Below are 24,198 nucleotides of genomic sequence, written 5' to 3'. Positions count from 1 at the left end.
AAAAGAAGCCATTCTCCCAAATTTTTTCTTCAATCGTTTTTTTCTTTCTAGCATTTAACTTTATTCGTTCACACCAATTATTTGTTTTAATTTCATTGTTCGGTGTTCAGCCATGCCTTCGCCGTAAATTCAATAATTAATTCACTTTGACTGTGTTGTTCCGGAAATGGAATCTTCAATGAGAATCGTCGTAAGGCATTGTGTCAACACAGGTGGCGCTATTCAGCACAGACGGTTGGTTTGCGGCGATCTGTGTGTCAATGGTCTTAAGGTTTTGCTTTCGCCATTCATTGTAATTATATCTGTAGAAGGTCAGTTGTCTACAAAACAAGGGATTTATTGCGAAGTATTGAAGCCACCAGTTTACCGCCGATCACTTTATTTTCGCCCCATTTATGGAGTGCGACCTAAAGTCGCGTAATCTCCTGCAAATTGGACATGGTGAACTCACTGAATGGCGGACTTGTTTACGCTTTCGCCAGGTGACTGTGTTGTCACCCGGATATTGAAGTAAAATCAGATAATCGCATTAATTAAAACTCAGAAATTGATGTATGAAATTGGGTATGCATCAGGCTCGGGTCCCTTGTATTATTTATATACAGGTGGCCGAGGCACCAACTTTTGGTTAAAATCAAGGTCCAGAAGACACAATTTCTAAAAACCCACTCTTTGAAAAGTATACCATTTTAGTAAATGTACACTATTATGGTAACATTGACCTACCATCATATATCATACATTATATCAACACAGCAAATATACGACTCCTTTGATTTCTGAAAATGGTAAAATGAGCCTCTTGACCATTGGTCCAAAAGAAACTCCTTGCCTATTTCATCTCTCGTGTTGTGTCAGATTTTGATCAAATTTGGTTCATTGGTACCTTTGGATGATGCGCAGACATGGTTAGTTTTAGGGCCATGTCTGTGCATATCAAGTACATAATTGTCTCATATTAAATATCTCATGTGTAAGCAAAATTTTCAAAACTACCTAGTGGAATCTGATTAAATTTAGCACATAGGTACCTTGCAGACATGGTTAGGATTGGGGCCATGATCGTGCACATTAAGTAGCTAATTTGCATATTATCTCATTTCAGCATCATGTGCAAAATCTCCAAATCTTTCAAGGCATTACTCCTTCATTGACTGTTAAGAATGACTGCATATACTCTATATTCACACGGGAGCTTTGCAGAATTTATTTCTAATGAAACATAATGTATAAACCCCTCCCATAAACGTTGATAAGTTTCTACTAGTGACCACCTGGGAAATCAGGTTGGGTGCATCCATCGTGTACGCTTTACAGTCGTCCGATATTATTTCAGTTATGAATACACAATTGAAACATAAAATACATACAGTATAAATATAGATATAATACTAGTCTTATCTAAAATCACCACATCCGACAATGCACACTCTTACATAAGGTAAGGTTTATGTCAGGTGTGGCCACGTATCTGCAGTCAGTCCTGCGAACCATTTATTTACAACACACTAAAAGCAGACTAAAACGTCTGCCATTACATTGCATTTAGTACACAAATGTACAAAATGTACAAATTAAAAAAATAACCTACTCAAAAGGCCGACATAGGCTGTAAAAAAGGTCAAACTTACAAATTAATTTGAAAACTGTACCGTAGCGAGGCTGACCTACACTTCTGTCCCACACTTAAATACCCCTAGTCATGTGACCCCCACATACCATACCCCTGCCTGTTTGCCATCACAGACAGACAATAGTTGCTATACTGCTGTTTTGACATCCGTCATTGTGCAAATGAGTTAATTCAATTGTGATTAAAAGACTAATATCCTTGTCACTGGTCTAAGCAAATTGGGATTGAACCAGAATATCACCCAAAAGCCAAAAATAAATCTCACACACTTGTGGACTATTTTGAATGCAATACCGTATGGCAAATGACCGGCAGCAACAAACAAACAAACAAACAAACAAACAGAAAAATACTAAATTGGATCGTCTTAATGACTAGTAAGACCTATACTTCATGTTTGGCATTGGTAATCAGAGTGACAGCATTTTAAATCTCAAATAACATACACACGCTATTCAGAAAAACAAGACCGACATTCACTATGCTTAAATTAAATTAAATTAAATTTTAAATCAAATCAAATCAAATCATTTGATTGCAAAATGCCCAAACTCGCTAAAACAATTCATGTATTACAGCTACTACGTTTGTTTGCAGTATTGTTAATAAAAGACATGGTTGAAACCCTTGTTTATCTAATAACAAATAATTTACCCATAGATCATATGTATTTCTTTCTCGGTCATATAGAATTTCATTTGTTTTAACCATATGACGTCACGGGACATTGCTCACATGCGACAATGAAAGTTGTTTAAAAGATAAGCAAGGACACAAATGCATTTCAGTATGTTGCTTGCTGTACATTGTATTCCAATATCTGGATGAACGGGTGGGTCAATTGTTGTTGTCGCTTGTTCATCATAGACGCAAGCGGCGCTATAACTCCTTTCAGTTCTACAATAGCAATTTTTAATTTGAAGACAGTCACTTCTCAACTACGTCAGCCACCCAGAATATCAAAATCGGATCTCGTGTATCTTTAAACATTCTGCTTCCAATCATTGATATTTTCCCGTTCTTTATAATAAAAACATCTTCTAGGTAACAGTCATAAATACTGGCAAATGTATGCTCCATATCATCGCTGACAACGTGGATCTGTGGAGATTAATTGCATATTAAGAGAACATTACAAATTATTTTTTTCTCCTGTATTGTTTATTTGCGTCAAAAAAAACAAACAAATATTACAGAGATTGCATCTACAGTTATGGTTTGACTTAAGAAGAAATAACTGAATAACGACACCGGACCGTTCGACGACTTTTGAAAATTTGGACGACCATACAATTTAATCGTCTGTGATGCTGTATCTGGAACCTTTTGAATTTTATCTAATTAGGATATCTGTTTGTTTTTGTAACCAGAATCCACGTACCACGAGAATCTGTTTTACATGTCAGAGGTCAGCATAAACAGATGAAGGAAAATGAGATGAGTTTGGAGATTCGATCACCGGCGACGATTTCAAAAGGCCGTAGGTTTCAGATAAACTTCTAATTCCATAGCCAATGGTTCTAAAATGGACACTAAATTTTGAGAACTGAGTTTATGGATTGCGGTATGACTGATTATTCCGCATTATACCCATCTTCGTAAAATGCAGCTTATTTGAGACACCTAGTGGCTACCACAAAAAAGCAGCGGTGAAATAACAACTTTCATGAATAAGCGAGTCATAGTCATAGCAACGAGAAAATACTTTGTCGGGCGAAAATGACTATACTGTAATACGTCCGTTTTATCAGTGACTAAATCTCTTTTGAACTCGCTCTCCAATATATAATAATGATAGTCAATAACGCAATACGCAATAACGTACAGGATTTTAGTATTTACCAGAAATAGAAGTAGTTATATGATAAAAACTTAAAGCGGGAGGGTCGTCACCTGCGCACGCGCGGGAATTGAGTCCCAAGCGACGATAACACACGCTAAAAACGCAAAGGCTCATGGGTAGACGTTTTTTCGTAAACAATGACACGCTATGGCCATCTGACGCATGCGTAGGTGACGGCCCCACCGCTTTAACTTAAATAGAACTCCAAGCCATCACAATACATATGCCATATATCAGTTTTATATCATTCAGTTGTAGAATGGACAAACATTATTCCAAAGTCTACAATAGAATACGAATATGGTGCATGATTATGACGTTGTTTTAATGTATATTGATATCGGTATTGTTATTCGTATATTGTTACAAATTTATTATACTTTGTTGAAATCCCTCTATGACTATTGAGTTTAGATTAATGGATGTGTATGTCATAGCTTCTTATTTTAAATATAACTTACTAATTAGAATAATTTCATTTAAAACCTGAACAATGTTAGAGTAGAGACATAACAAATGAGCGGACATATGACACAATCGGAGACATAATGTACAAAATTCATTACATACCTGTTGATCAGCGTGGTATTTACGCATGATTGTTCGAATTATTGGATCCGCTGATTTATTGAACTTGACGTTATAGTACAGAAATGCCCTTTCCAAAGCTCCCAGAACGTATGTTACAATTTTTTTTATCATGCTTTATGAATTTGTCGCTGATATCCAGGCTATCGTCGGCCAGATATATTCTTTCATCTTGAATACTAGTACATCGTGTTGATACAGTGATCCCATTATCTCCACGTGTTTGCCAGGGACGTTCAAATGTGAATAGCTCTCACAATTGTTGATTATTTCAAATGAAACTTTCACACTATGTTTCTTAGTTGTTTATTAACAAATCGGCGTCTAGGCGTATAGATAGCATGTATTATTTTCATATTACAAAGCTGTCAAGCAGGAGTGTAGGCTTCTTCCCGAAGTGATCGCGAGTTGTGCGCCGCCGCCGATGACTTGGTCATCATTGTTGTCGTCGAGGGCGTAATTCAAACAAGTATGCAGGTATTGTGAATTATTGTAAAATTATTCTATCCGTAACAGAAATTACATAAAAGTCCGAAACAACAAAAAAGGAATTAAAAATTGAAAATGAAAGTCAATTGAATTTAGCAATTACGAAGTATTTACAAAGAATCGTAATGTTGATAAACCTAGCCGTCTGTATTATTAAATTACAGGAGGTAAATCTTTAATAAAAAGCGTCTATTGCGGGAGCTATCGCTTTATGAATCAAATTGTTAAACGTATGGGTCATTTCAGAACAACTGATTCAGACATCACAATACTTATATATGTAACAATATTACAGGAGTGATCGTATTAATAGTGCCTTCAACTTCATTCAAAATTAGTTAGTTCTCTAACATATGGATATTTTGGACTGGTTTCTTTACGCGTGGTTATTTGTGCAACTACACTCTCCCACAGTATCAACCGTCACTTTGTTGTCACCTACTAGTATATCGCGTAGTTGATCAGTAAACGAAAGGTGGCGCTATATACGAAAACGTCACCTCATGCTGTTTATTTCCACTTATTTCACCCACTTTAAAGTGAAATGTTGGGAAAACGTTTCATATTATAACACACCAGAAAATATTCATCAATTTCTATTTTTCTTGTATTTTTAGTTTCAATATAATAATTTCACTATATTCATTGAATTGAAATTGAATGTAAGTCGCGTTAAGTCCAATAGTTTTTTAAGTTTAAAATCATCATTACTGAAATGAAATAAAATGAAAATAATATAGTCTATACACTCGCTTATTTGTTTGCTTCGTCGATTTGAGAGTAACTCAACATATTATTGTTTTGATGAATTTAAAAATACTTTAGGTGACTGAAAGTGTGCAAATATGATTTTTAAAATGTTTGGAATGGCAAATGCGCGATTCTAAACTGGAAATCTGTTTTATGAAAAATTCCATTAAGACCTCAATAATTTATTTTTGACATCAACGTAAAAAATGTATCCAAAACTCGGTTTAGAAATCGCTGTTTTTGAAATAGCCATTTTATTAACGTTATTTTATTAAGGTTATTAACGTATAACCATGGGATTAGATCCAGATATACTGTGTGCATGTCGTGACATCACAAGTCCGAATCTAAATGGCGAAGGTTGATACTTGGTCCCAATCAGTGGTAGTCTTTGCGCAAAGAGCCGTAGAACAAGGAACTAGTCCACTGACAACCCGGATCTTGTCTGAGTTGTCGAGAACAAACAATGCCGTGATAGCCTGTAAGGCTAGTACACCGATTGTTCCATGGCTACACAATGTGATTGTTAGTTTACGTGGATATGCAATGGCCCGTACAATGTGAACAATCGTACGTTACGCTGAGTGACTCGACCCTAAGACCAGTGTATCACTATGTACAGTGAACGAGGATCATTGTCCCTAGACATATGTGAACGACCTCAGAGATATGTGCTGCTGCACCCACAAGGAAACACTATTTATTATACGCACGTAAAAGCAAATACTATCCCCTATTAAACATGATGTTTTTTTTTGTCGTACAAACGGTAAGATAGTTGTTAAATAAGTTGAATATTTGTAGGTTCAGTTTACAGCAAGTTACGCGAAGTGACTAATCCCTATGGACGCTATGCTTAGGTCAATGCCAACATGCCACATCCCCAATCTTATTGAGTTGCGTTACAATCAACTCTATCTCAGTCCAATTAAAACCTGTAACTCAACACGCAAATTCAGTGCTAACGTAAATCCTTATTTAAACCTCAGACTAGTAATACTAGTCTGAGTTTAAACTCAAGTTCATTAACCTTTACGGAAGTCGCTCTCCAATCAAAGTAATTTTCAAGTCAGTCCAAAATAAGTAGTGCCTGGTCTAGCAGAGAGCATTTCAGCATACCAGATTGTCTGTGTGTCAGTACGTTTTGAATTTTCTGTGATTTTTTTTGCTTCGACCGACTTTGTTCAAACTTGATGAACTGGTCAAACTTTTACTGTAGTTTTTTGGGAAAATGGCAATATCTTGTCCTATCGTTGCCATGGTAACACCAAATAAAGTTTGCGTGGATCAACAGTCAACTTACCGGCCTGTATAGTTGAAGCAGATAAAATATAGACACTGAATAATCTATGACATAGCAGTTCAATGTAATTATGACGTAATCCTTCAATTTAGACAACCATTGACAACCGGGGAACGCAGATTTACGCGTGTTTCATTTGAGATACAATTTATGGAAAAAAACGAGCAATGTATGTAAATTATTAAGACACCTGCAGAGGTCCGACACTAAACAGTATCCTGGAACAATTTATATACGTGTTTTTGCGCCCAGACAAAATAGATATGAGATCCGTTGTCTTTGGACGTTCATTCGCTCACTATTGATACAAACATCTACAAAACCACCAGACTGGTTGCGTTGAAATCCAAAAGATATTTTCCATTAGATTTTAATTTCAGTGAATGTACCCTCCCCCACAAATGAGTAAGTGCCCAGTGTTAACAGAAGCGAAAGCCAAGTAAACCAAAAACAAACAGAAAACGATGTAATTTAGTGTCGAGATTATTGACACAAGAATAAATATTTCCCATTAGCAATCGAAACACAATATTTAAAACTACTGCAATGAAACAATGACAACTTAACGGTATATATAGTAACAACGAAACAGTTAAGAGATATAAATAAAATGAATATCACAATAACTATCGTAATAATAACCTAAAAAATAATCTGATGTATACTAAACATTGCAACTGAATAGTACCAAAATAAAAATGACATCGAGCTATTTTTTGAGGTATCGTCATTGCATAGGCGTCAACCCATTTTGTAGTTTAATTATTGACTTATAAAAGCTGAAGTTGTGACAGGAATTGTTGTTGCCAAGTCAATTATTGTTTCCTCATTCATTCCACCAACAGCTGAATCATTCAAAGTTTACTTCCACTCTACGGTAGTGTAGAACTTGCATCTAATCTATGTACATATACGAGAAATATAAATATCGTTAGCAGTTGTCGTGACAAAATGCTGTTTCCAGGAAACTCATAAACGGACATTTATGTGGTCAGAATTAAACCCCTTGAGACATAAGTATTTTTAGTCTGCTGTTTGTAAGAAATATATATAATATAATGCCAAAAATATAACACTTGTGCAATACGTTTACCCGACAATTTGCGTTGTTTGAAACATGGTCATAAAAATAGGATATTGTTGATTTTCTGGTTCATATTTTAGTCAGACACCTTGTTATTTTAGACTCGTACACATGTATTTGCAAATACTCATTCACTTAAATAGTGCAGAATATCCAAATACGAACAACTGTTTTTAATATTAACCCAATTATAATCACGAATTGTACCACAGCACATTTTAAAGGAAGCTAAATGTTTACTTGATCAGCGAGAGCGGTTGTTAAAGTCTTAGTGTAAAAGTGGAAGTGTGTTAAACAATGACTACCACTGGAAAATCATTTACTTCGTTAACTCGTTTGAGCGCCATTTTTCGGGACTAAGTTGAAAAATCTAAATTAAAAATGTGTCTCAGGAATACCAATCAATGGTTCAGTTATTGCAAATTAAGGTGCAGCCGACCTCGTCAAGAAGTACATATGATTCACCAGTGGCCTAGCAATGAAACTCTCAACCTCTTAATTCACAATTACACATCGTTATACTAGGTAATTAAACCAATGGCCAAGTTCAAGCTATAAATGTTTCTTCTTCATTTATATAAACCCGCTGCAAAATATAAATTTTTCATAAAATCACACTTCGGCCCTCATGAAAAGATTTCACTGTTTCAATAATTCTAAATGTGTACCACCCCTAACATTTATACCCAGTCTATGTGGTCCATAGTTATATAGTGTTGCAGTAATCTGCACATATAACGACATCATTTACGTGGTTGCGTTTACTGATTTTTTATTATGATGAGTAAGTTACAAATTTGAAAGCAACTAGATAGTTTAAATCAACATACAAAGTGCACGTGTCTTGACACCAAACTAATACAATAAAAATATCAATACTAGTACACTAATTGAATTCATTAAATGACTAAACCAGATTACAAGACAGTGACTTTAACAACCTATTGTTAATTAAACAAGTATTCGTCGGTTAATAAAGAAGCACATGTGATAATGTGTATAACTTCCGACAGCTTGGATATACGCGAAACCGATGAATATAGTTCATGCCTTAGTTCGCTCAACAGACTATGCAACAGTGAGTCTCATAAACAATAGTGAATAAAACATGCGTTCATTGTTTGTGTTTTCATAGGATGTGTATTGTTGCATCTTGGTAAAATTTTCAAGTAATTCACAACTCTATGAACTGACAAAATGTTCTGACAATTGCGCAATTTGTCAATTTTCCTGCGAACCACCATTAACATATCAAAGATCTAGCGAGATTGTACACGTTCTGTGTCAACACAAATAATGGATTTCATTTTGTCTCACTCTCGCTCACGATATTCCCTGTCAACAATCCGTTAAGCGAACAGTGTCACAAAATACGTCCATCTGTGTTCTTCTATATCCAACCTTTCAACATATATGCATATTATCACCTAGTGTTATATGTACAGTAACTAACAGAGAAAAACACATTGGTTATGGAGATTCTCTGTCACAAAATGTCATTATAATCAATATAATAGTTAATATAATCACCTACATTAACCACCATATTTATCCATTTAAAGTCAATTCCAAATCAACATAACTGTTATTCGAGTAATAAACAAACTCCAATAGTGTGAGATATTGACAACATGATATATGTATAATCAATGACAGTCCTCGTAAGTATTGACAAATGTTGCACCAAAGACTACCATTACATATAATATCATTCTTGATAATTTTATAATGCTCTGTTGCAATTCACTGTCTGGAGAATGTTGCACCTCAGAATATAAAAAAATAACACATTAAAATAAGTATGAATTCATTCAAGTATCTTTCTAGGTTATTGGTACACAAATGAAAACTGATTACGATAATATCACATCAACTTGAAATATCTATCGACATTTTCGTCTTTCACACGCTAGTAATGATTATTACTTATTACAAATAGTATCAAAAACTAATTATGTAACACATCTATGACTTGAATTAGAAATAATGTTTGAATAAAAGAAAAGTTTTATTTTTTTTAAACTTTTAAATATTTTATATATCTTTTTTGTATTTAAGCATTGTATGCATGCAATTACGCACACTTTCTCACTATACATTTTCGCCGAGAAACCCATAGATTAGACAGATAATGTGTTGTACTCAATATCCGGATATACAAAATTCGCAAAAATTCGCAAGATAGGTTAAAGACAGAATATATGTTCATTTCTGGCGTAGTTATGTCAATAGTGACGCGAATCAGACGCGACAAAGAGTAATCTATATTCCGCCTTGGAAATAAAGAACCACATCGAATTACCAAACTATTCAACTTATTATTTATATTTACTACCTATACATGTTCTAACGTTGAATCTTTTAGTGATTCCATTTTATAGTAGTTGTACATTGTGTTGTGATAAAGAGGCTCGAAACGTCTCGCCATTTTGAATAGTTACTTTTGACAACGAATACTAAATCGCAATACCGATTAGTAAATGAAAAAAGTACATATCTGAACTCTAATGTCAATTAGACATTAGTTTGGCTCGTTTAAATATAAACAGAAATTTATAATGAAGAAGAAATAATAAAATACTCATACTGTTTATTGACAGCTATAGTAAATGCGTAATTTTTATAGTTACGCAACGTAATAACTGCTCCCTTTTCTTGACAGCACTATATTTCTGACATAATTGCAATTCACGTCATTTCGTTTTTTCACATAATTTACCACTCAGTAAAACTGCTATCTACAATCATACATCTAGCCGAGTGTTTATCTGGACCCGTCAATGAGAGTGACGTTCTTGAACTCAGAGACAATAAAAGATGATTTCTCAAAAGACCAGGCTATACGATAATATAAATACTCAAGTAAAATTGGAGATGAAGAGAAGAAAAAACTAAAACATTCGAACTACAGGACATACATTTCTATATAAGAAAACTTGAAATCACAATTCTCAGCAATATTACTAAAACACAAAGTACACAATACGATATTACATGTACACAGATATATTACTTTGAATATATTGGTTCAATATATACGTTTTGGTCGCTAAAAATTACTTATTTGATGATAATTTTAATATTATTTCAAAGTGCATGTACATTTGCATACTTCAACAATCCACCAAATTATTGTTGTGACCCAATCCATCATAATCCAGTATGCCTATGAACATTTCTAATTGAACCAAAAGTTATATTTAATCTAATTATATATCTGTGTATTGTAATGTCTAAAACTATTGTATAATAATCAAATTACATGATTTGCCAATACAAAAATATACAACATGTGAAAGTTATACTGAAGTATAATCATACAAGACGAATGTAAAATAACATAAACATGGATCATTTGAATTATAAAACTTTTCCCCTAAACTGTAATACTAATCATTATTTTACCTGCAGAGGCAAACAATGTTTTCATAGTACTACCTTAACATTGACCTCGAAATTAAAATATCATGTAAAATAAAATATCTTGGGTAGTATGAAATACATTGGATAATATAACAAGATTAAAGACGTGTTGATGAGTGAGCTAAACTAAACTTGAGTTGTGACAAATAATATTTTTTTATGTTTTTATTATTTTTTTTATTTGATAAATTGTATTTTACTTTCAATAAACTTCAATCCCTCACAAGGTGTTAATTTGAATAATAGGGACAAATTATTGAACATTCAAATACTTCAACAAAACTATTCACTTAACTCGTCACCTGACTCGAATAGCACACTGCTGCTGTTTTTCATATATTCATGTAAATGCTATCATACAACCTGGTGACAGTAACCCAATGACACATTGACACATCTACAGTGTGACATATTTTTGTTTCCTCAAGTAAGTTATCACAAATTGAAATCCATCATAGGATAATATATTTTCAGATCGAGACTAGTCACAAAATATAATAATAAACGGAATTTGAAACTTACAATGCCTAGTCATAAATTTATTTTTAATACAGGAAGTATTCTATGATGACCAGAACAAATATTTAGGGGAACTCAATTTATATAGAATGGTATGATGGTCAGACTGAATATCGAGGGGAATTCAATTTGGAAATCTTTACTTACTTACTTTAATTACTCATCTTTCAATATAATTACTATGTCAAGTATTGAATGAGAGATACACAAGCTGCAAGTACACTGCAATGAAAGCTTGACAAGCAATATAACCACCAACACCTCATTTCAGGTATATGTCACCAATTCAGTGGGCAATTTTAGTTTTACCCATCATTCCAGGCATGTTGATAAGCAAGACTTCAAAACACTCATTACAATAGCCAAAACATTTTGGATTACCATAATGGTCACAAGGTTCATAACGACAAGTTGGGCGAGTATCTCCAGGCACTACCACCAGTTCTTTGTGTTTTGGGGTGAATTTGGTGTATTCAGGGGCTTGCTGGATATCTCTATACACATGATAACAATGATCACACAACCCATCCAGTATATTTGGATTGCCTTCATAATGACAACCAGGTGTGACACATTTTCTGGGATGATATGGTTCCCCCCATTGTTCATCATAAATTCTACCCATTCCATTTTGGGGATTATTCTCAGCAGGGAATTGTTGATGGTACATTGCAGATCTTCCAGATTTCAGCATCTCAGCCTCTCTGCGGAAACACTGGGAACAGAGATTGTTTGTTGCTGGGCTTCCATACATTTCACATCCTGTTTCACACAAACAAATCATAAAAAGATAAGCAGAGAATTTTTGTGTATATTATAATAAAATACAACATTTATATTCCATCAGAAAATCAAGTAAATCGTCTATGAGGTAAAACAAGACAGATATTTGAACAAATTTTACTACTTCTTAAAGGGGCACCTTCCAGTTAAGCTTAATTTCACAACAAATTTACTTTCTGGATTAAAATAACAATGGATAACAAAAGATAGATTAACATTGTAAACAACATAAACAATAGTGTCCCATGATTCTTTGGTGCAATCCATGGGATTGAGCGGTTCCCCTTTAATTGTCAAAACAAATACCATTAGTCGATCTTTAATCAAACAAAGAATGCTGTCCATTGATAGAATAGTTACTTACCCCATGCAGCCTGACATTTCTGTTTGCGTGGTTGAGGTGGACGAACTTCTCCTGATGGTGATGATGAAAGAAGGAAACACTGTGTTAATCATCATATTAAGAAAATAGATATATTATTCAAAACATAATGGAATACATTAACAAGTCATTGTCAATGACACGTCCCCGTTCCGTTCATATTTGAGTGACATATACATTCGAAGCAGATCATGACCGAAATGCACCTGCATATGTACAACACATTGTACTAAATCCATCCATTCATGACTGAGACCTGGTTCCGGAATTGTGAAAATACGTGATTTTGATGCATTTTCGACCTTAAAATGGCCATCATTCAGCTATTGTTAAGCGGATCATGAAACAAATGCACATATCTATTTGTGACATGATGTACCATGTGTGTGTAGTTTGAACTTGATCAATCCAGACATGTCTTGGATACGAATCCAGAACTGAATTCTTTAACAAAATGGCCGCCAGTCGGCCATTTCGAACTTGATCCGAAAAAAAAAATGACATGCATCAAGGTCCTATTATGTTTAATGTATGTACCAAATTTGAACGAAATCCGTTCATGCATAACTGAGATCTGGGTCCGGAATGGTGAAAATGTGCGATTTCAATGCATTTTCGGCCTTAAAGCGGCCGCCATTTGGCTATCGTTAATGAGATCATGAAACAAATGCAAATACATATTTGTGACATGATGTACCTTGTGTGTGTGAAGTTTGAACTCGATCAATCCAAGCATGTCTCAGATACGGATCCAGAACTGAATTCTTTAAAACAAAATGGCCGCCAGTCGGCCATTTCAAACCCAATCCCAAAAAAAATGACGTACATCAAGGTCCTATTATGTTTAATGTATGTACCAAATTTGAACAAAATCCGTCCATGCATAACTGAGATCCGGGTCCGGAATGGTGAAAATGTGCGATTTTGATGCATTTTCGGCCTTAAAATGGCCGCTATTCGGCTATCGTTAATCGGATCATGAAAAAAATGCATGTGCATATGTCCCATATAATGTGTGATGTATGAGTGAAGTTTGAACTCAATCGGTCCATGCATGTTCGAGATACAGGTGATCACGGACGCACGCACACAGGACAAAACATAAGTCCCCGTTTTCGGACTACGTCCAAACGGGGACTAATTAGTGTAAACTATAAATCAGATAGTGAATCAGACATTTGTTGAACCCATCAATGTGTTTCTTTACGGATATTAAATATTACCAGATATATATTACTAAAACTCACTTGGTTCTCTTTCACAGAATTTATTGAAGCATATTTTGCAGAAGCCTTGGGTACCTGGGCATCGGAAGCCAGGACATTCAGAGTTAGCACATCGTAAGCTTGATTCAGATGTTCTTTTGATTGGTTTCTTTCTATCTTCTTTTGTGGTGTTCTTCATAGTGCTGTGGGCAGTTGCAGCTTCTAAGACATTAAAACATCTCTGGCAAAGCTTAGTATCTTCTGATATGGCCATGTTGTCGCAGTTTGGGTTAACACATGGAATAGTACAAGCAGCTGCAATTTTGGTTCTTTGTTCTGAAACATGTTTCTGAGGTCTTGCAAGAGCTTCTGTTTCTTTTACAAGTTTATTGGTGGCTTTTCTGTAACACTGGAGGCACATGCCATTAGCAACTTCATATACTATTCGGACACCATTGCAACCTGGATTGACACACAAATGTTTCTGAACTTTGAATGTCTTTTGTTTTACTGTTACACCTTCTGCTCTGCTGAGTGGACTTACTGCAGGAACTGCTTCTTCATGTTTTTGTGCTGGGATTTGATTGAGTGGAGGAAACTCTACGCCAGCACATTCATTACACAAACCACCATTTGATTCAAAACCTGTCCTAGTGCAAGTAGGAGTAGTGCATTTGTAGTATTTACGAGCATGTCGAAAATCTCTCTCAGGTTTGTGCAAACCAGGACTCAGATTAAGTATTTCTCGTTGTTTATCCCAATAACATTTAGAACAGAATCCACCAGTGTGAGCAGCCCCATACATCTCACATTCTGCTTTCTTGCATTTTAAGACATCTTTGTTTTTGTTGTCTGAGGGGTCAGCATTCACATGAGAGGCTGCAGCTATCTTTGCTGTTGCTGGTTTTCTATCCTGCCTACACTGCTCATAGATCTTTAGTTGATCTCTGGAACATCGTTCGCACATTCCATTACATCTTGGATCACTGGTCATAGGACAGTCAGGCATAATGCACTTTCCTGTGCCAACTCCTAGTTTACCAACACCATATGATGGCAGGCTACTAGACTTCCTTTCCTCATCAATGAGATTTACATGACTCGAATGTATGAGGGGTGTAGATACACTGGCAGATCTCAACACATTGACACTAGGAGGGGGAGCAGTGGCTTCCAAAGGCGGTTCTGAACCTTGGTTGTCAAAGACTGACTGATCCCAACAAACTTTACAGAGGTTATTCCATTCATGAAATCCAACATTCATGCAACTTGGGGTAATACATTTATCAGCTGCTTTCTGGGCAGGGTTGGATGGCTTTAGATTCGTTCTTGATACCTTATCATAACATTCGTGACAATGCTTCCCTGTGCTGATAGAGCAGAAAAATGGGCAGTTGGGGGTTTCACATTTAACTGGTAAGATGGAAGGAATATATTCAGCTGGTTTGGGAACTTTACTTTTCTGTTCTTTCAAAACTTCCTCATATGTTGGCAATCTAACAACAGTTTCTGGCCTCTGGGGGAATGCAACACCAGCATCTGCGCCAGACACAGCTCCAATTGGAGAACCTTTGAGTGAGTATTGGCTTGTTTGTAGAATATTTCTTCCATCACTGATCTCGTCTTCACCAGCCTTTAAGAGCTGTGTTTCAACCTTCCTGACCTGTTTAGTGAAGTCTTGATCACTGCCTTGATGAACAAGTGAATTACCTTGCAACTGTTTCAGACAGTCATCACAAATACCATCACCAGGAGTCCAGTCACCTATCTTTACACAGTTTTCCATGGCGCATTGTTGAGGCTGTTTTCTTCCACCTGAAGCATTCTCAGGAACACCTGGCACAGCATCGTCACCACCAAACTCACGTTCTAAATAAGTTCGATACTGTGATTCAGCTAAGTTGAATATATCACGAATGAGATTCAGTTCCTCTGGGAGAGAATCAAGCTGCATCAGTGCACACAATATTTTCTCTGATTTACCACCATGTTGACTGGAGAGTTCTTTGATACTCAGGTAATTTTGCAGCAGATCCATTGCTTGCCTTTCTTCGTCATCAAGGAGAAAATGAATAATTAAGGGTGTCTGGTCTTTCTTGACAATTGGGAAAGCATATTCTAAACCTTCAGTCATGGACTCTAGTTCCCCAATATTACAAGAATCTTGGAATACAAGTGGTGTGAAATGCATGGAATCATAAGCTAACAAAAGAGGTGTTTTTACACAGTCTTTTGGTTCCCAACAAAGTGGAAGATAGACACCGCCAAAGTTTTGTGGCTGAAACGAATGACCATCCAAGTCACGCCACATCTTTTCTGCAGCCACTATAATTGGTCTTCTAATGATGTTAGAGAGAAGAAATATGTGAAATTCATCCAGGCATTCATAAGGAACTCCCCCATCACTTGCTGGTTTTCTGTCTGCTGCAGCAATCCTTATCATTGTTTCCCATTCACCATTCCATTGCTGATTAAATAAAACAAAACAAAACAAAAATACAATACAGTTTAAAGGAATGTTTGACATTTTCATTGCACTGGTTTGATATGTCCAGCAAAAGTAGCAGTTAACATCAGATAGCCCTTTTACATTACTTCAGATAAAATGTTCAAATTCACTGTGTTTTGTCATGCATTCAGAATATCGATCTTAAGAATATTTTAAATTGGTACATGGTGAATGTATAGAGATAAAATTAAAACACCCTGAAAACAAATTTTGTCATTGGCAGGGGATTCAGCTAACCAATCAACATGATTTATACATACTGTAGAATTATAGCGCAGACCACCACCTGGAATAGCAACGTCCTGCTTCTTTCTTTCATTCTCCCATCGTTTTTTCATGCTCTCTGTGAATTCTTCAGTTTCTACCAGGCCGCGATATAGATGTCGTCGCAGGAACAGATTACTGTCATCAATTCCCCACATTGCCATGCACACCGCATGAAGTAAACAATTTCCATCAGCTTTGATGAGCAAAAACAAATGTAACACCAAATACATAAGCACAATGTACAAGTGTAAGTGATCTGTTTGTATGTTTTGTATGTGCATTTCTCAGTCAATGTATTCAATATATTGGTTAGTCATTGCATTTCAATAGAGCATGTATTTCCAGAAAAATTTTAAACTTTCTTTTGCAATTGAAATATTCACTATCAGATATTTATGTATTTTTACATTATATAGGCAAGTTTCTCTTACGAAAAGATCAAGCAATTTAGAGGTTCAGTCACTGAGGGATGTCAAGCTTGATTAAATGAGCTATGTATTTTTTTTGTTTATGTGATGGAACCATTTGGTAAAAAAAAATATCAACAATTTATCCTCATTTTTATGAGTTAGCATTAACCATCCCAAATGTGACAGGTTGAGGTTTGTGTATGTGCATTGCTAGCACTTTACCAATTTCAGTTGGTTTTACTGGGACATAATTATACCAGCTGATAGGGACATTTTAACGCTTAATAATGTGCTATACACATTTGGTGATTTAAATGAAGTAAGGGTATCCTAACCTTTTCACCCCAGTTCCTTCTTTCCATCACAAATTCACAAAATAGTCCTGTTTATAGTCGGTAATTTCCTTCATAAGATCGGGACAAAAATAGCCAAAATGTTTGCGTAAAAACTGATAATTTACTCAAATTTTGTCTGTTGGCTCCAAAATTAGGGTTCATTCCTTGGGAATAATGAAGAATATAAGCAAAAAGTTCAGAAAGTCTGATGGTAAAAAGGCTACCGCGATATTCCCTCTCAAAGGTCAGCATTTTCTACATTTAGCTTCGAAAAAATAAATTTGAATTTAAAATCAAATCATTCAATTTTTGTGGCAGACATTTAGTTCACGTCTTTCACACAATACATGAGATCACCTATTGATTAGGTCAGAGAATGATACCACAACGGTATATTCACTTGGAATGTTTTCTATGTTGGACAGTGATACTGTTGCATATATATGCATATTGGTCATCAAAACTTCCCTATTTAAACATACATTATGAACCAGCTCATGTGGAGCACTTTTGACGTACATGCAAAGGTTCTACAGCCTCATATGAGACACAGAGTTAAGTCATTTTATGATTCCATACTTTCACTTTCAAATATATTAATAGTCAGTCATATCGAATCCTCCACATACCTGTGGTTTGAAGTGGGAGTACCCTTTTCACAGCAGAACACCAATTTAGCTCTCCAGCATTGTACAGTGTTGCTAACATCTGTTTATCAATCAAGTCTTGGTACAGAAATGTTTGGAATTCTTCTGGAAAGACGTTCAGTGGTGGTAGTGTCAATGTAACCGAAGTTGAACCAAGGATGTAACATGGTTGGTGAATACTTGGAGGCCGTTTTACAAGCGAGGAAATATATTCCTGTACCGCTCTAGACTTGACAGGATTTATCAACTGAAGCCTTAGAGGCAACTCCAAAGGAGAGCCATCTCTACGCTTATCATGTACCATAGTATATTTCTAAAAAATATAAGTATAATAAATAAATAAATAAATAATAAAAGTATAAATTGTGACATAAACAAATTTTAAGTATCAATGCTACAATGACGAATATATGCAAAAGTTAACAAGTACTGTAATCATGGTCGAAATGTAATTCCAGAATGAGTAAGATTATTATTATTCATTAAAAAGTTAACACGCTACAAAAATAGTGAAGAAAATAATTGCATGTTAATTGGGAAAACTATTAATTACAATTAAAAGTCAATTCAATTAATTTAACTCAAAACATGTAACCTTGTGCTCATTTATTTAAGATTAATTAGAATTTAAAATATAATTTTAAATCAAAATTTCAAATAAAAAAATAAAAAAAGAAGTAATTATTTCTGAAATACTATGTTTCACCATAGACCGTCCATGGTTTTACACATAGCATGACATTGAAATGAGGAAAGAGTTTGACCCACCCAAGAAGGAAATGCCCACTCCCACAGTTTATGTTGAGTTGTAAACCTTACCTTATTCACTTAAAGTCGAAGTGGATATAGGACAGTAAGAATATGGAGTCGTCTATGTATATCTAGCTAAAACTGCAAATTTTATTAAACGGAAAATCCCAATAAACATGGCGGAATAAGTTCAGTCTGGAAATTCCCACGAATAACGTCCAATTACGGTCGATGACTATTGGGACTGCCCCAAACCACTCAGATCAACTTGAATCGTCCACCGACACTGTAAATACTAAGGCAGAAATACGATGATTGCGTATTTCTATACTGAACATTCGAGTCTGATATCAGTATTGTACGAGTACAGCTGCTATGAACATTAAGAGAAGAAACTTTATTCGCCATTTTTTTTCAAAAAAAAACGACGAAGTTAAAAATCTAATTTACCTCAACAAAACGCTGTATTTCATAACTGGCAATTCGTATTTTAACTTACCTTAATATTTAGAGTAATAATTCATCAACATACTTTCTAAACTCAGTTGAATTCTTCGAAGATTTCAAGAATTTCTTCAAATTTGCGAACAGGATGGGCTATGTTTCGTCGTTATGCGTATACTGGGGATTTCCCTTCTAAAAATAGATCATTGATCCTATTCTCAACTGTAAACCCCTTAGGTAACAACGATTTCTACATGGAGTGAAAATAATACCCAATTTGCTTGTATGCAGAATGGATTGCAAGATACTCTTGTAGCATTGACTTTAAACAAAAAGAAAATTTATATTCGATACATTCGTAATTGTTAAAATTTATAATTTTTGACAATTATAATAAAATCTATTGAGTTGGGTGGCATGAATCACGTGCCAGATGGTTGCGCCCTCTATTGTTGTAGTTCACCCCGGACTTTCGGTAAATTAATTGAGACAACGTTTGCCAAATTCAGCAGCATCGTAAAATTAGATAGTGTCAAAATCACAAGAGAAAGCATGGTCTTGGCGATTTTGAAGTCGTTGGCGAGAGTGTTATCAACCATCATTTCGACTGTTATCGCGTTTTTGATATATGGATGGAGACCTAGGAATCCCGTTCCGCCTGTGCAAAACTCACTGCTATTAATGAGTGGAACCACTTTAGCAAGAAAAATACGTAACAGAGAAGTAAGTAAGACTGTCTCGACTGTTTTTATTTATTTATTTATTGGTGGTTTTTTATTAACTTTTTAAAATTATTTATTACTTTTTTGTAAATAAATTGTTTGTTAATAATAATTAATTATACATAAAACAGAATTGTATTTTGCCAGTTATTTGTAAAGTTACTTGTTCATATTTTTTCATTTTATCGTTTTCCTATATTTTGTATAATTTTGTTAGAGGTAACGGTGTTAGTACATCTCCATTTACAGTGAAACATAGACAAATAGAATTATATGTAGATTGCTCTAGATTATATCTGTGGCTTTATAATATAATTCGTGGGTGATGTTGAACTTGGGTTGTGGTTATCAATTGCATGAATATGCTGAAATTTGGTGTCCTAATACCGGGGTAAGTTTTTATATATATTTATATATCATGGTTTTGATCATATTTTCTGACATGGCCTCACTATCAGAAGCTAACATACATACCAGCCATGCTATCTTGACCTTTGATAGATACTTGTGTACTAGCACAGATTGTTTCACTGATAGAGCTCAATGTGGTGTCCTACTTCCATACAATTCATATTTTGTTTACTTGATATGCAATGTTAAATTTTTTCAACCACAAGCATTTTTTCACATAATAGACTTATTAATATTTTTATGATCATGGTTCAGTATTATGGGATATATTTTGTTTGTATAGCCATCAACCTATGACATAATATGTGGAAAATACTATAAATAGCGACAATTATGGCATAAATTTCACAACAGCTTGGTCAAATGTTTGAAATAGCCAAACTTTATGAGTGAATTATGGTGAATTGTTCAACTTACGAACATCGAGTTACAAACATAATAATAATAATAATTTCTTAAAATTAATGATTTATGTAAAAATTCCCCTAAAAGTTTAATTATATTTCTGTCATTACTTTTCATTAAATATGTGAATTTGTGCAGGTTGGTAATGATTTCTTTGGGGAATAAAATACTGGAAATAAAATCATTTCTATCTGTTTGATATCGTGGGCAAACTAAAAAAAAGTGTAGTTCGTCTTCAACTTCCTGTAATGGGCATTGTTTACAAATTCTATTTTCTAATGGGGTTTTTGGATTGGTATGTCTGCTATTTTCAATGGCTAGATTGTGACTACTTGTCCTGAATCTAGCTATTGATATTCTTTGATTATTATCCAAAACATTTAGGTAATTTTCCTGATTGTAATTCATTTTAAATTTAATGTATGTTCTCAGTTTTGTTTTTTTATTTATCATATTCTCTCTCCAGTATGTTATGTATTATTGTTTAATAGTGCTGCTAATTTCCTTAATATTTTGATGTGATAGCTGTGATGTTTTAGAGAGGTCTACATCTTTCAAGATATTTTTCACTGATGTTTCCCATTGTGCTTTTAACAAAGTCTGATCGCTTAACGCTATCTTTGTACAGTTATTTTGTGACTTGTGTGTGACATTGAACCAGAACTTAATCATATTAATTTTCACTTCGATTATCAATGGAAATGCTCCAATTTCACCCAACATGCACTATGCGCTGTGTATTTATTAAGCCCAAGTAGTTGTTTGATGAATTTTAAATGCATTTTTTGTTTTAGTTTTGTCCCAGTTATTGTTAGTCATATTTTCCATTCCCCAAATTTCAGATCCATACAGTAAAATTGGTTTGATACATATATTAAACAGATGGATGTACGTTTTACAGTCTATTTCTTTTGGTAAAGACTACTTTAGTGCATACATGGCTTTGATTGCTTTATCTGCTAGGTTGTCTCTAGCTTCTGTAAATTTACCATTTGACTGAAAGATTATTCCAAGATAATTATATGAGTTGACACAGCAAAGTTTTTCATTTTGATAATAGAATTGTTCATTTCTTTGTAGTGTTCCCCTTCTGAATACAAGAATTTTAGTTTTCTCAAGATTTACTTTAATTTTTCATTTTTGGCAATAATCTTGCAGTTTATTTAATGCATTTTGTAGGCCTTTTTTGACTCCCGTGTGCGAAGCACAAAAAGGGAGTCTTTGCAGTTAGTGTGTCTGTCTGTGTGTGTGTGTCTGTTCCATCGATATCTCAAGAACCAATGTTCGGATTTCAATGAAACTTGGTATATAGCTTGTCTGGGGCAATGCGCAGATTTGATTAGTTTTTGGTTGACATCCATGCATATTAATGAGCTCATCAGCATAATAATGTGTGAATTTTAAGCTTGTTCAGTTATATCTCAAAAAGCATTAAAACGATTTTTATGTAACTTGGTAAGAATGTTACTAATGATTGGCTGCTGCAATTCATTGTGGTATTTTACATTTTAATTAAAATTTAGCATTTTTTATGTATTTTTTTATTATTTTTTTTTAAAAGTTTGTTATGCCCAATTGCATGAATACAACTAATAGGAATCGGTGAGTGGACTAATTTGCATAATGATGCGCATGAGTATTCTATTTTTTATGACCAGCAGTTTATGATGGTGTCGGCCATTTTGTTATTTCCAGTGTGTTGTACAAAAACGAAGCAAGCGCTCGTGAGATGAAATGTATCAGTTTACATTATGAAAAGATCTAAGAAATTACATGTATGATTTTTTATTATCGTATAAGTAAATAAATAAGTATGTAACAAATGTATAACCTCAATGACTGTGAAACGAATTACTGTGCAAGCTAGTTTACATTCACGTGTGGTGTACAATTACATTCAAGCCACGGAACATTGAACCCTGTGTGAGCCCAGTCAAGAAAATAATGAATGTGAGATTCATCATCGCCAAAACCACAGTCACTTGGGGGCTGAAAATCAATAAATACTAATTTTCAAAAAAAAAATCATCCGCTATACGTATATAAATAAACAAGTTGTGAAACACTGCACCTAGTAAATCGACACCCTGTCATTTTCAAATGTCGATTTCTTACCTTAAAATGCGAAACAAAAAGTACAGAGGGGGGTCAGGTGTTACGTTAATAACCATTGTTCATAATCGCTAACTTGGTTTTATTCAAAACTGCACAAATCGCGAGTTTTCTGGTGATATCCGACGATTTCATGATCGAAAATGGCCAGCAGCCAGAATCAAGGGGGATTCGCACAGAGTTCTGGGTAAATCAAGTGCGCATACTAATTTTCAGCCAATCAGGCGTGCCGTAACAGCGAGTATTTCCTTGATTTACCCAGAACTCTATGCGAATCCCCCTTGATTCTGGCTGCTGGCCATTTTCGATCATGAAATCGTCGGATATCACCAGAAAACTCGCGATTTGTGCAGTTTTGAATAAAACCAAGTTAGCGATTATGAACAATGGTTATTAACGTAACACCTGACCCCCCTCTGTACTTTTTGTTTCGCATTTTAAGGTAAGAAATCGACATTTGAAACCGACAGGGTGTCGATTTACTAGGTGCCGTGTTTCACAACTTGTTTATTTATATACGTATAGCGGATGATTTTTAAAAAAAAAATTAGTATTTATTGATTTTCAGCCCCCAAGTGACTGTGATTAATTAGTACCTCTAAGTTGCTAACAAAACAACCAACCAACCCGTATATCAAACACCAATATTATACTCTTAAAAAGCATTATACAAAACTTATAAAATATAAAAAAAGAGAATATAAAAACATGTTGGTGTTCAAACTTGAACATATGGACAGTGCCAACCAAAATGAGTACTGGTCTGTGCTGAAAAGCCTACGTAATCAAAAGACCAAAAATCAAGACACAACAATATCCGAAAAAAATTGGATTGATCATTTTTCAAAACTCTATAATGAAACAAACATTAAAAATCATGAGTTTCAAAATAATCTTATAGAAAAAGAAATGCGACAAATTCCCAACCAATATCTAAACTCAAATATCATATACAAAGAAATTCTTAGCGCTGTTAGCAAACTAAAAAACAATAAATCAGCTGCTGATGACAGCATTGCCAATGAAATGTTGAAAACCCAAAATAAGTTAATGATAAGATGTTTACAGAAACTTTTCAACTGTATTCTAGATAGTGGAAAATTTCCTGCAACCTGGAAATCTACGATTCTTGTTCCACTACACAAATCAGGCGACAAATTAAATCTTGGTAATTATAGAGCTAT

General features: G+C 34.6%; 1 protein-coding gene across 2 annotated transcripts; it reads right to left on the bottom strand.

The window, feature by feature from the left end:
• Positions 1 to 8,445: 8,445 nt before the first annotated feature.
• On the bottom strand, positions 8,446 to 19,552 carry LOC100369415 (tumor necrosis factor alpha-induced protein 3-like). 2 transcript variants are annotated; one of them, XM_006816032.3, is made up of 6 exons: positions 19,420 to 19,552; positions 18,153 to 18,483; positions 16,772 to 16,971; positions 14,045 to 16,469; positions 12,780 to 12,830; positions 8,446 to 12,394 (listed from the first exon to the last, which is right to left on the bottom strand). In XM_006816032.3, the coding sequence occupies exons 2-6, from the start codon at positions 18,472 to 18,474 to the stop codon at positions 11,919 to 11,921; spliced, it is 3,474 nt and encodes a 1,157-aa protein (XP_006816095.2). In that variant the 5' UTR covers positions 18,475 to 18,483; positions 19,420 to 19,552; the 3' UTR covers positions 8,446 to 11,918. The 2 variants fall into 2 exon arrangements, with proteins under 2 accessions (XP_006816095.2, XP_085361230.1); XM_085505104.1 differs by lacking the exon at positions 19,420 to 19,552 and adding an exon at positions 18,990 to 19,188.
• Between the last annotated feature and the right edge of the window lie 4,646 nt (positions 19,553 to 24,198).

This window comes from Saccoglossus kowalevskii, chromosome 11 (assembly GCF_978046115.1).
Source record: "Saccoglossus kowalevskii chromosome 11, keSacKowa6.1, whole genome shotgun sequence".
NCBI classification, from domain to species: Eukaryota; Metazoa; Hemichordata; class Enteropneusta; family Harrimaniidae; genus Saccoglossus; species Saccoglossus kowalevskii.
The sequence above is the reverse complement of the archived record's forward strand: the minus strand, read 5'-3'. Positions and strand labels throughout refer to the sequence as shown.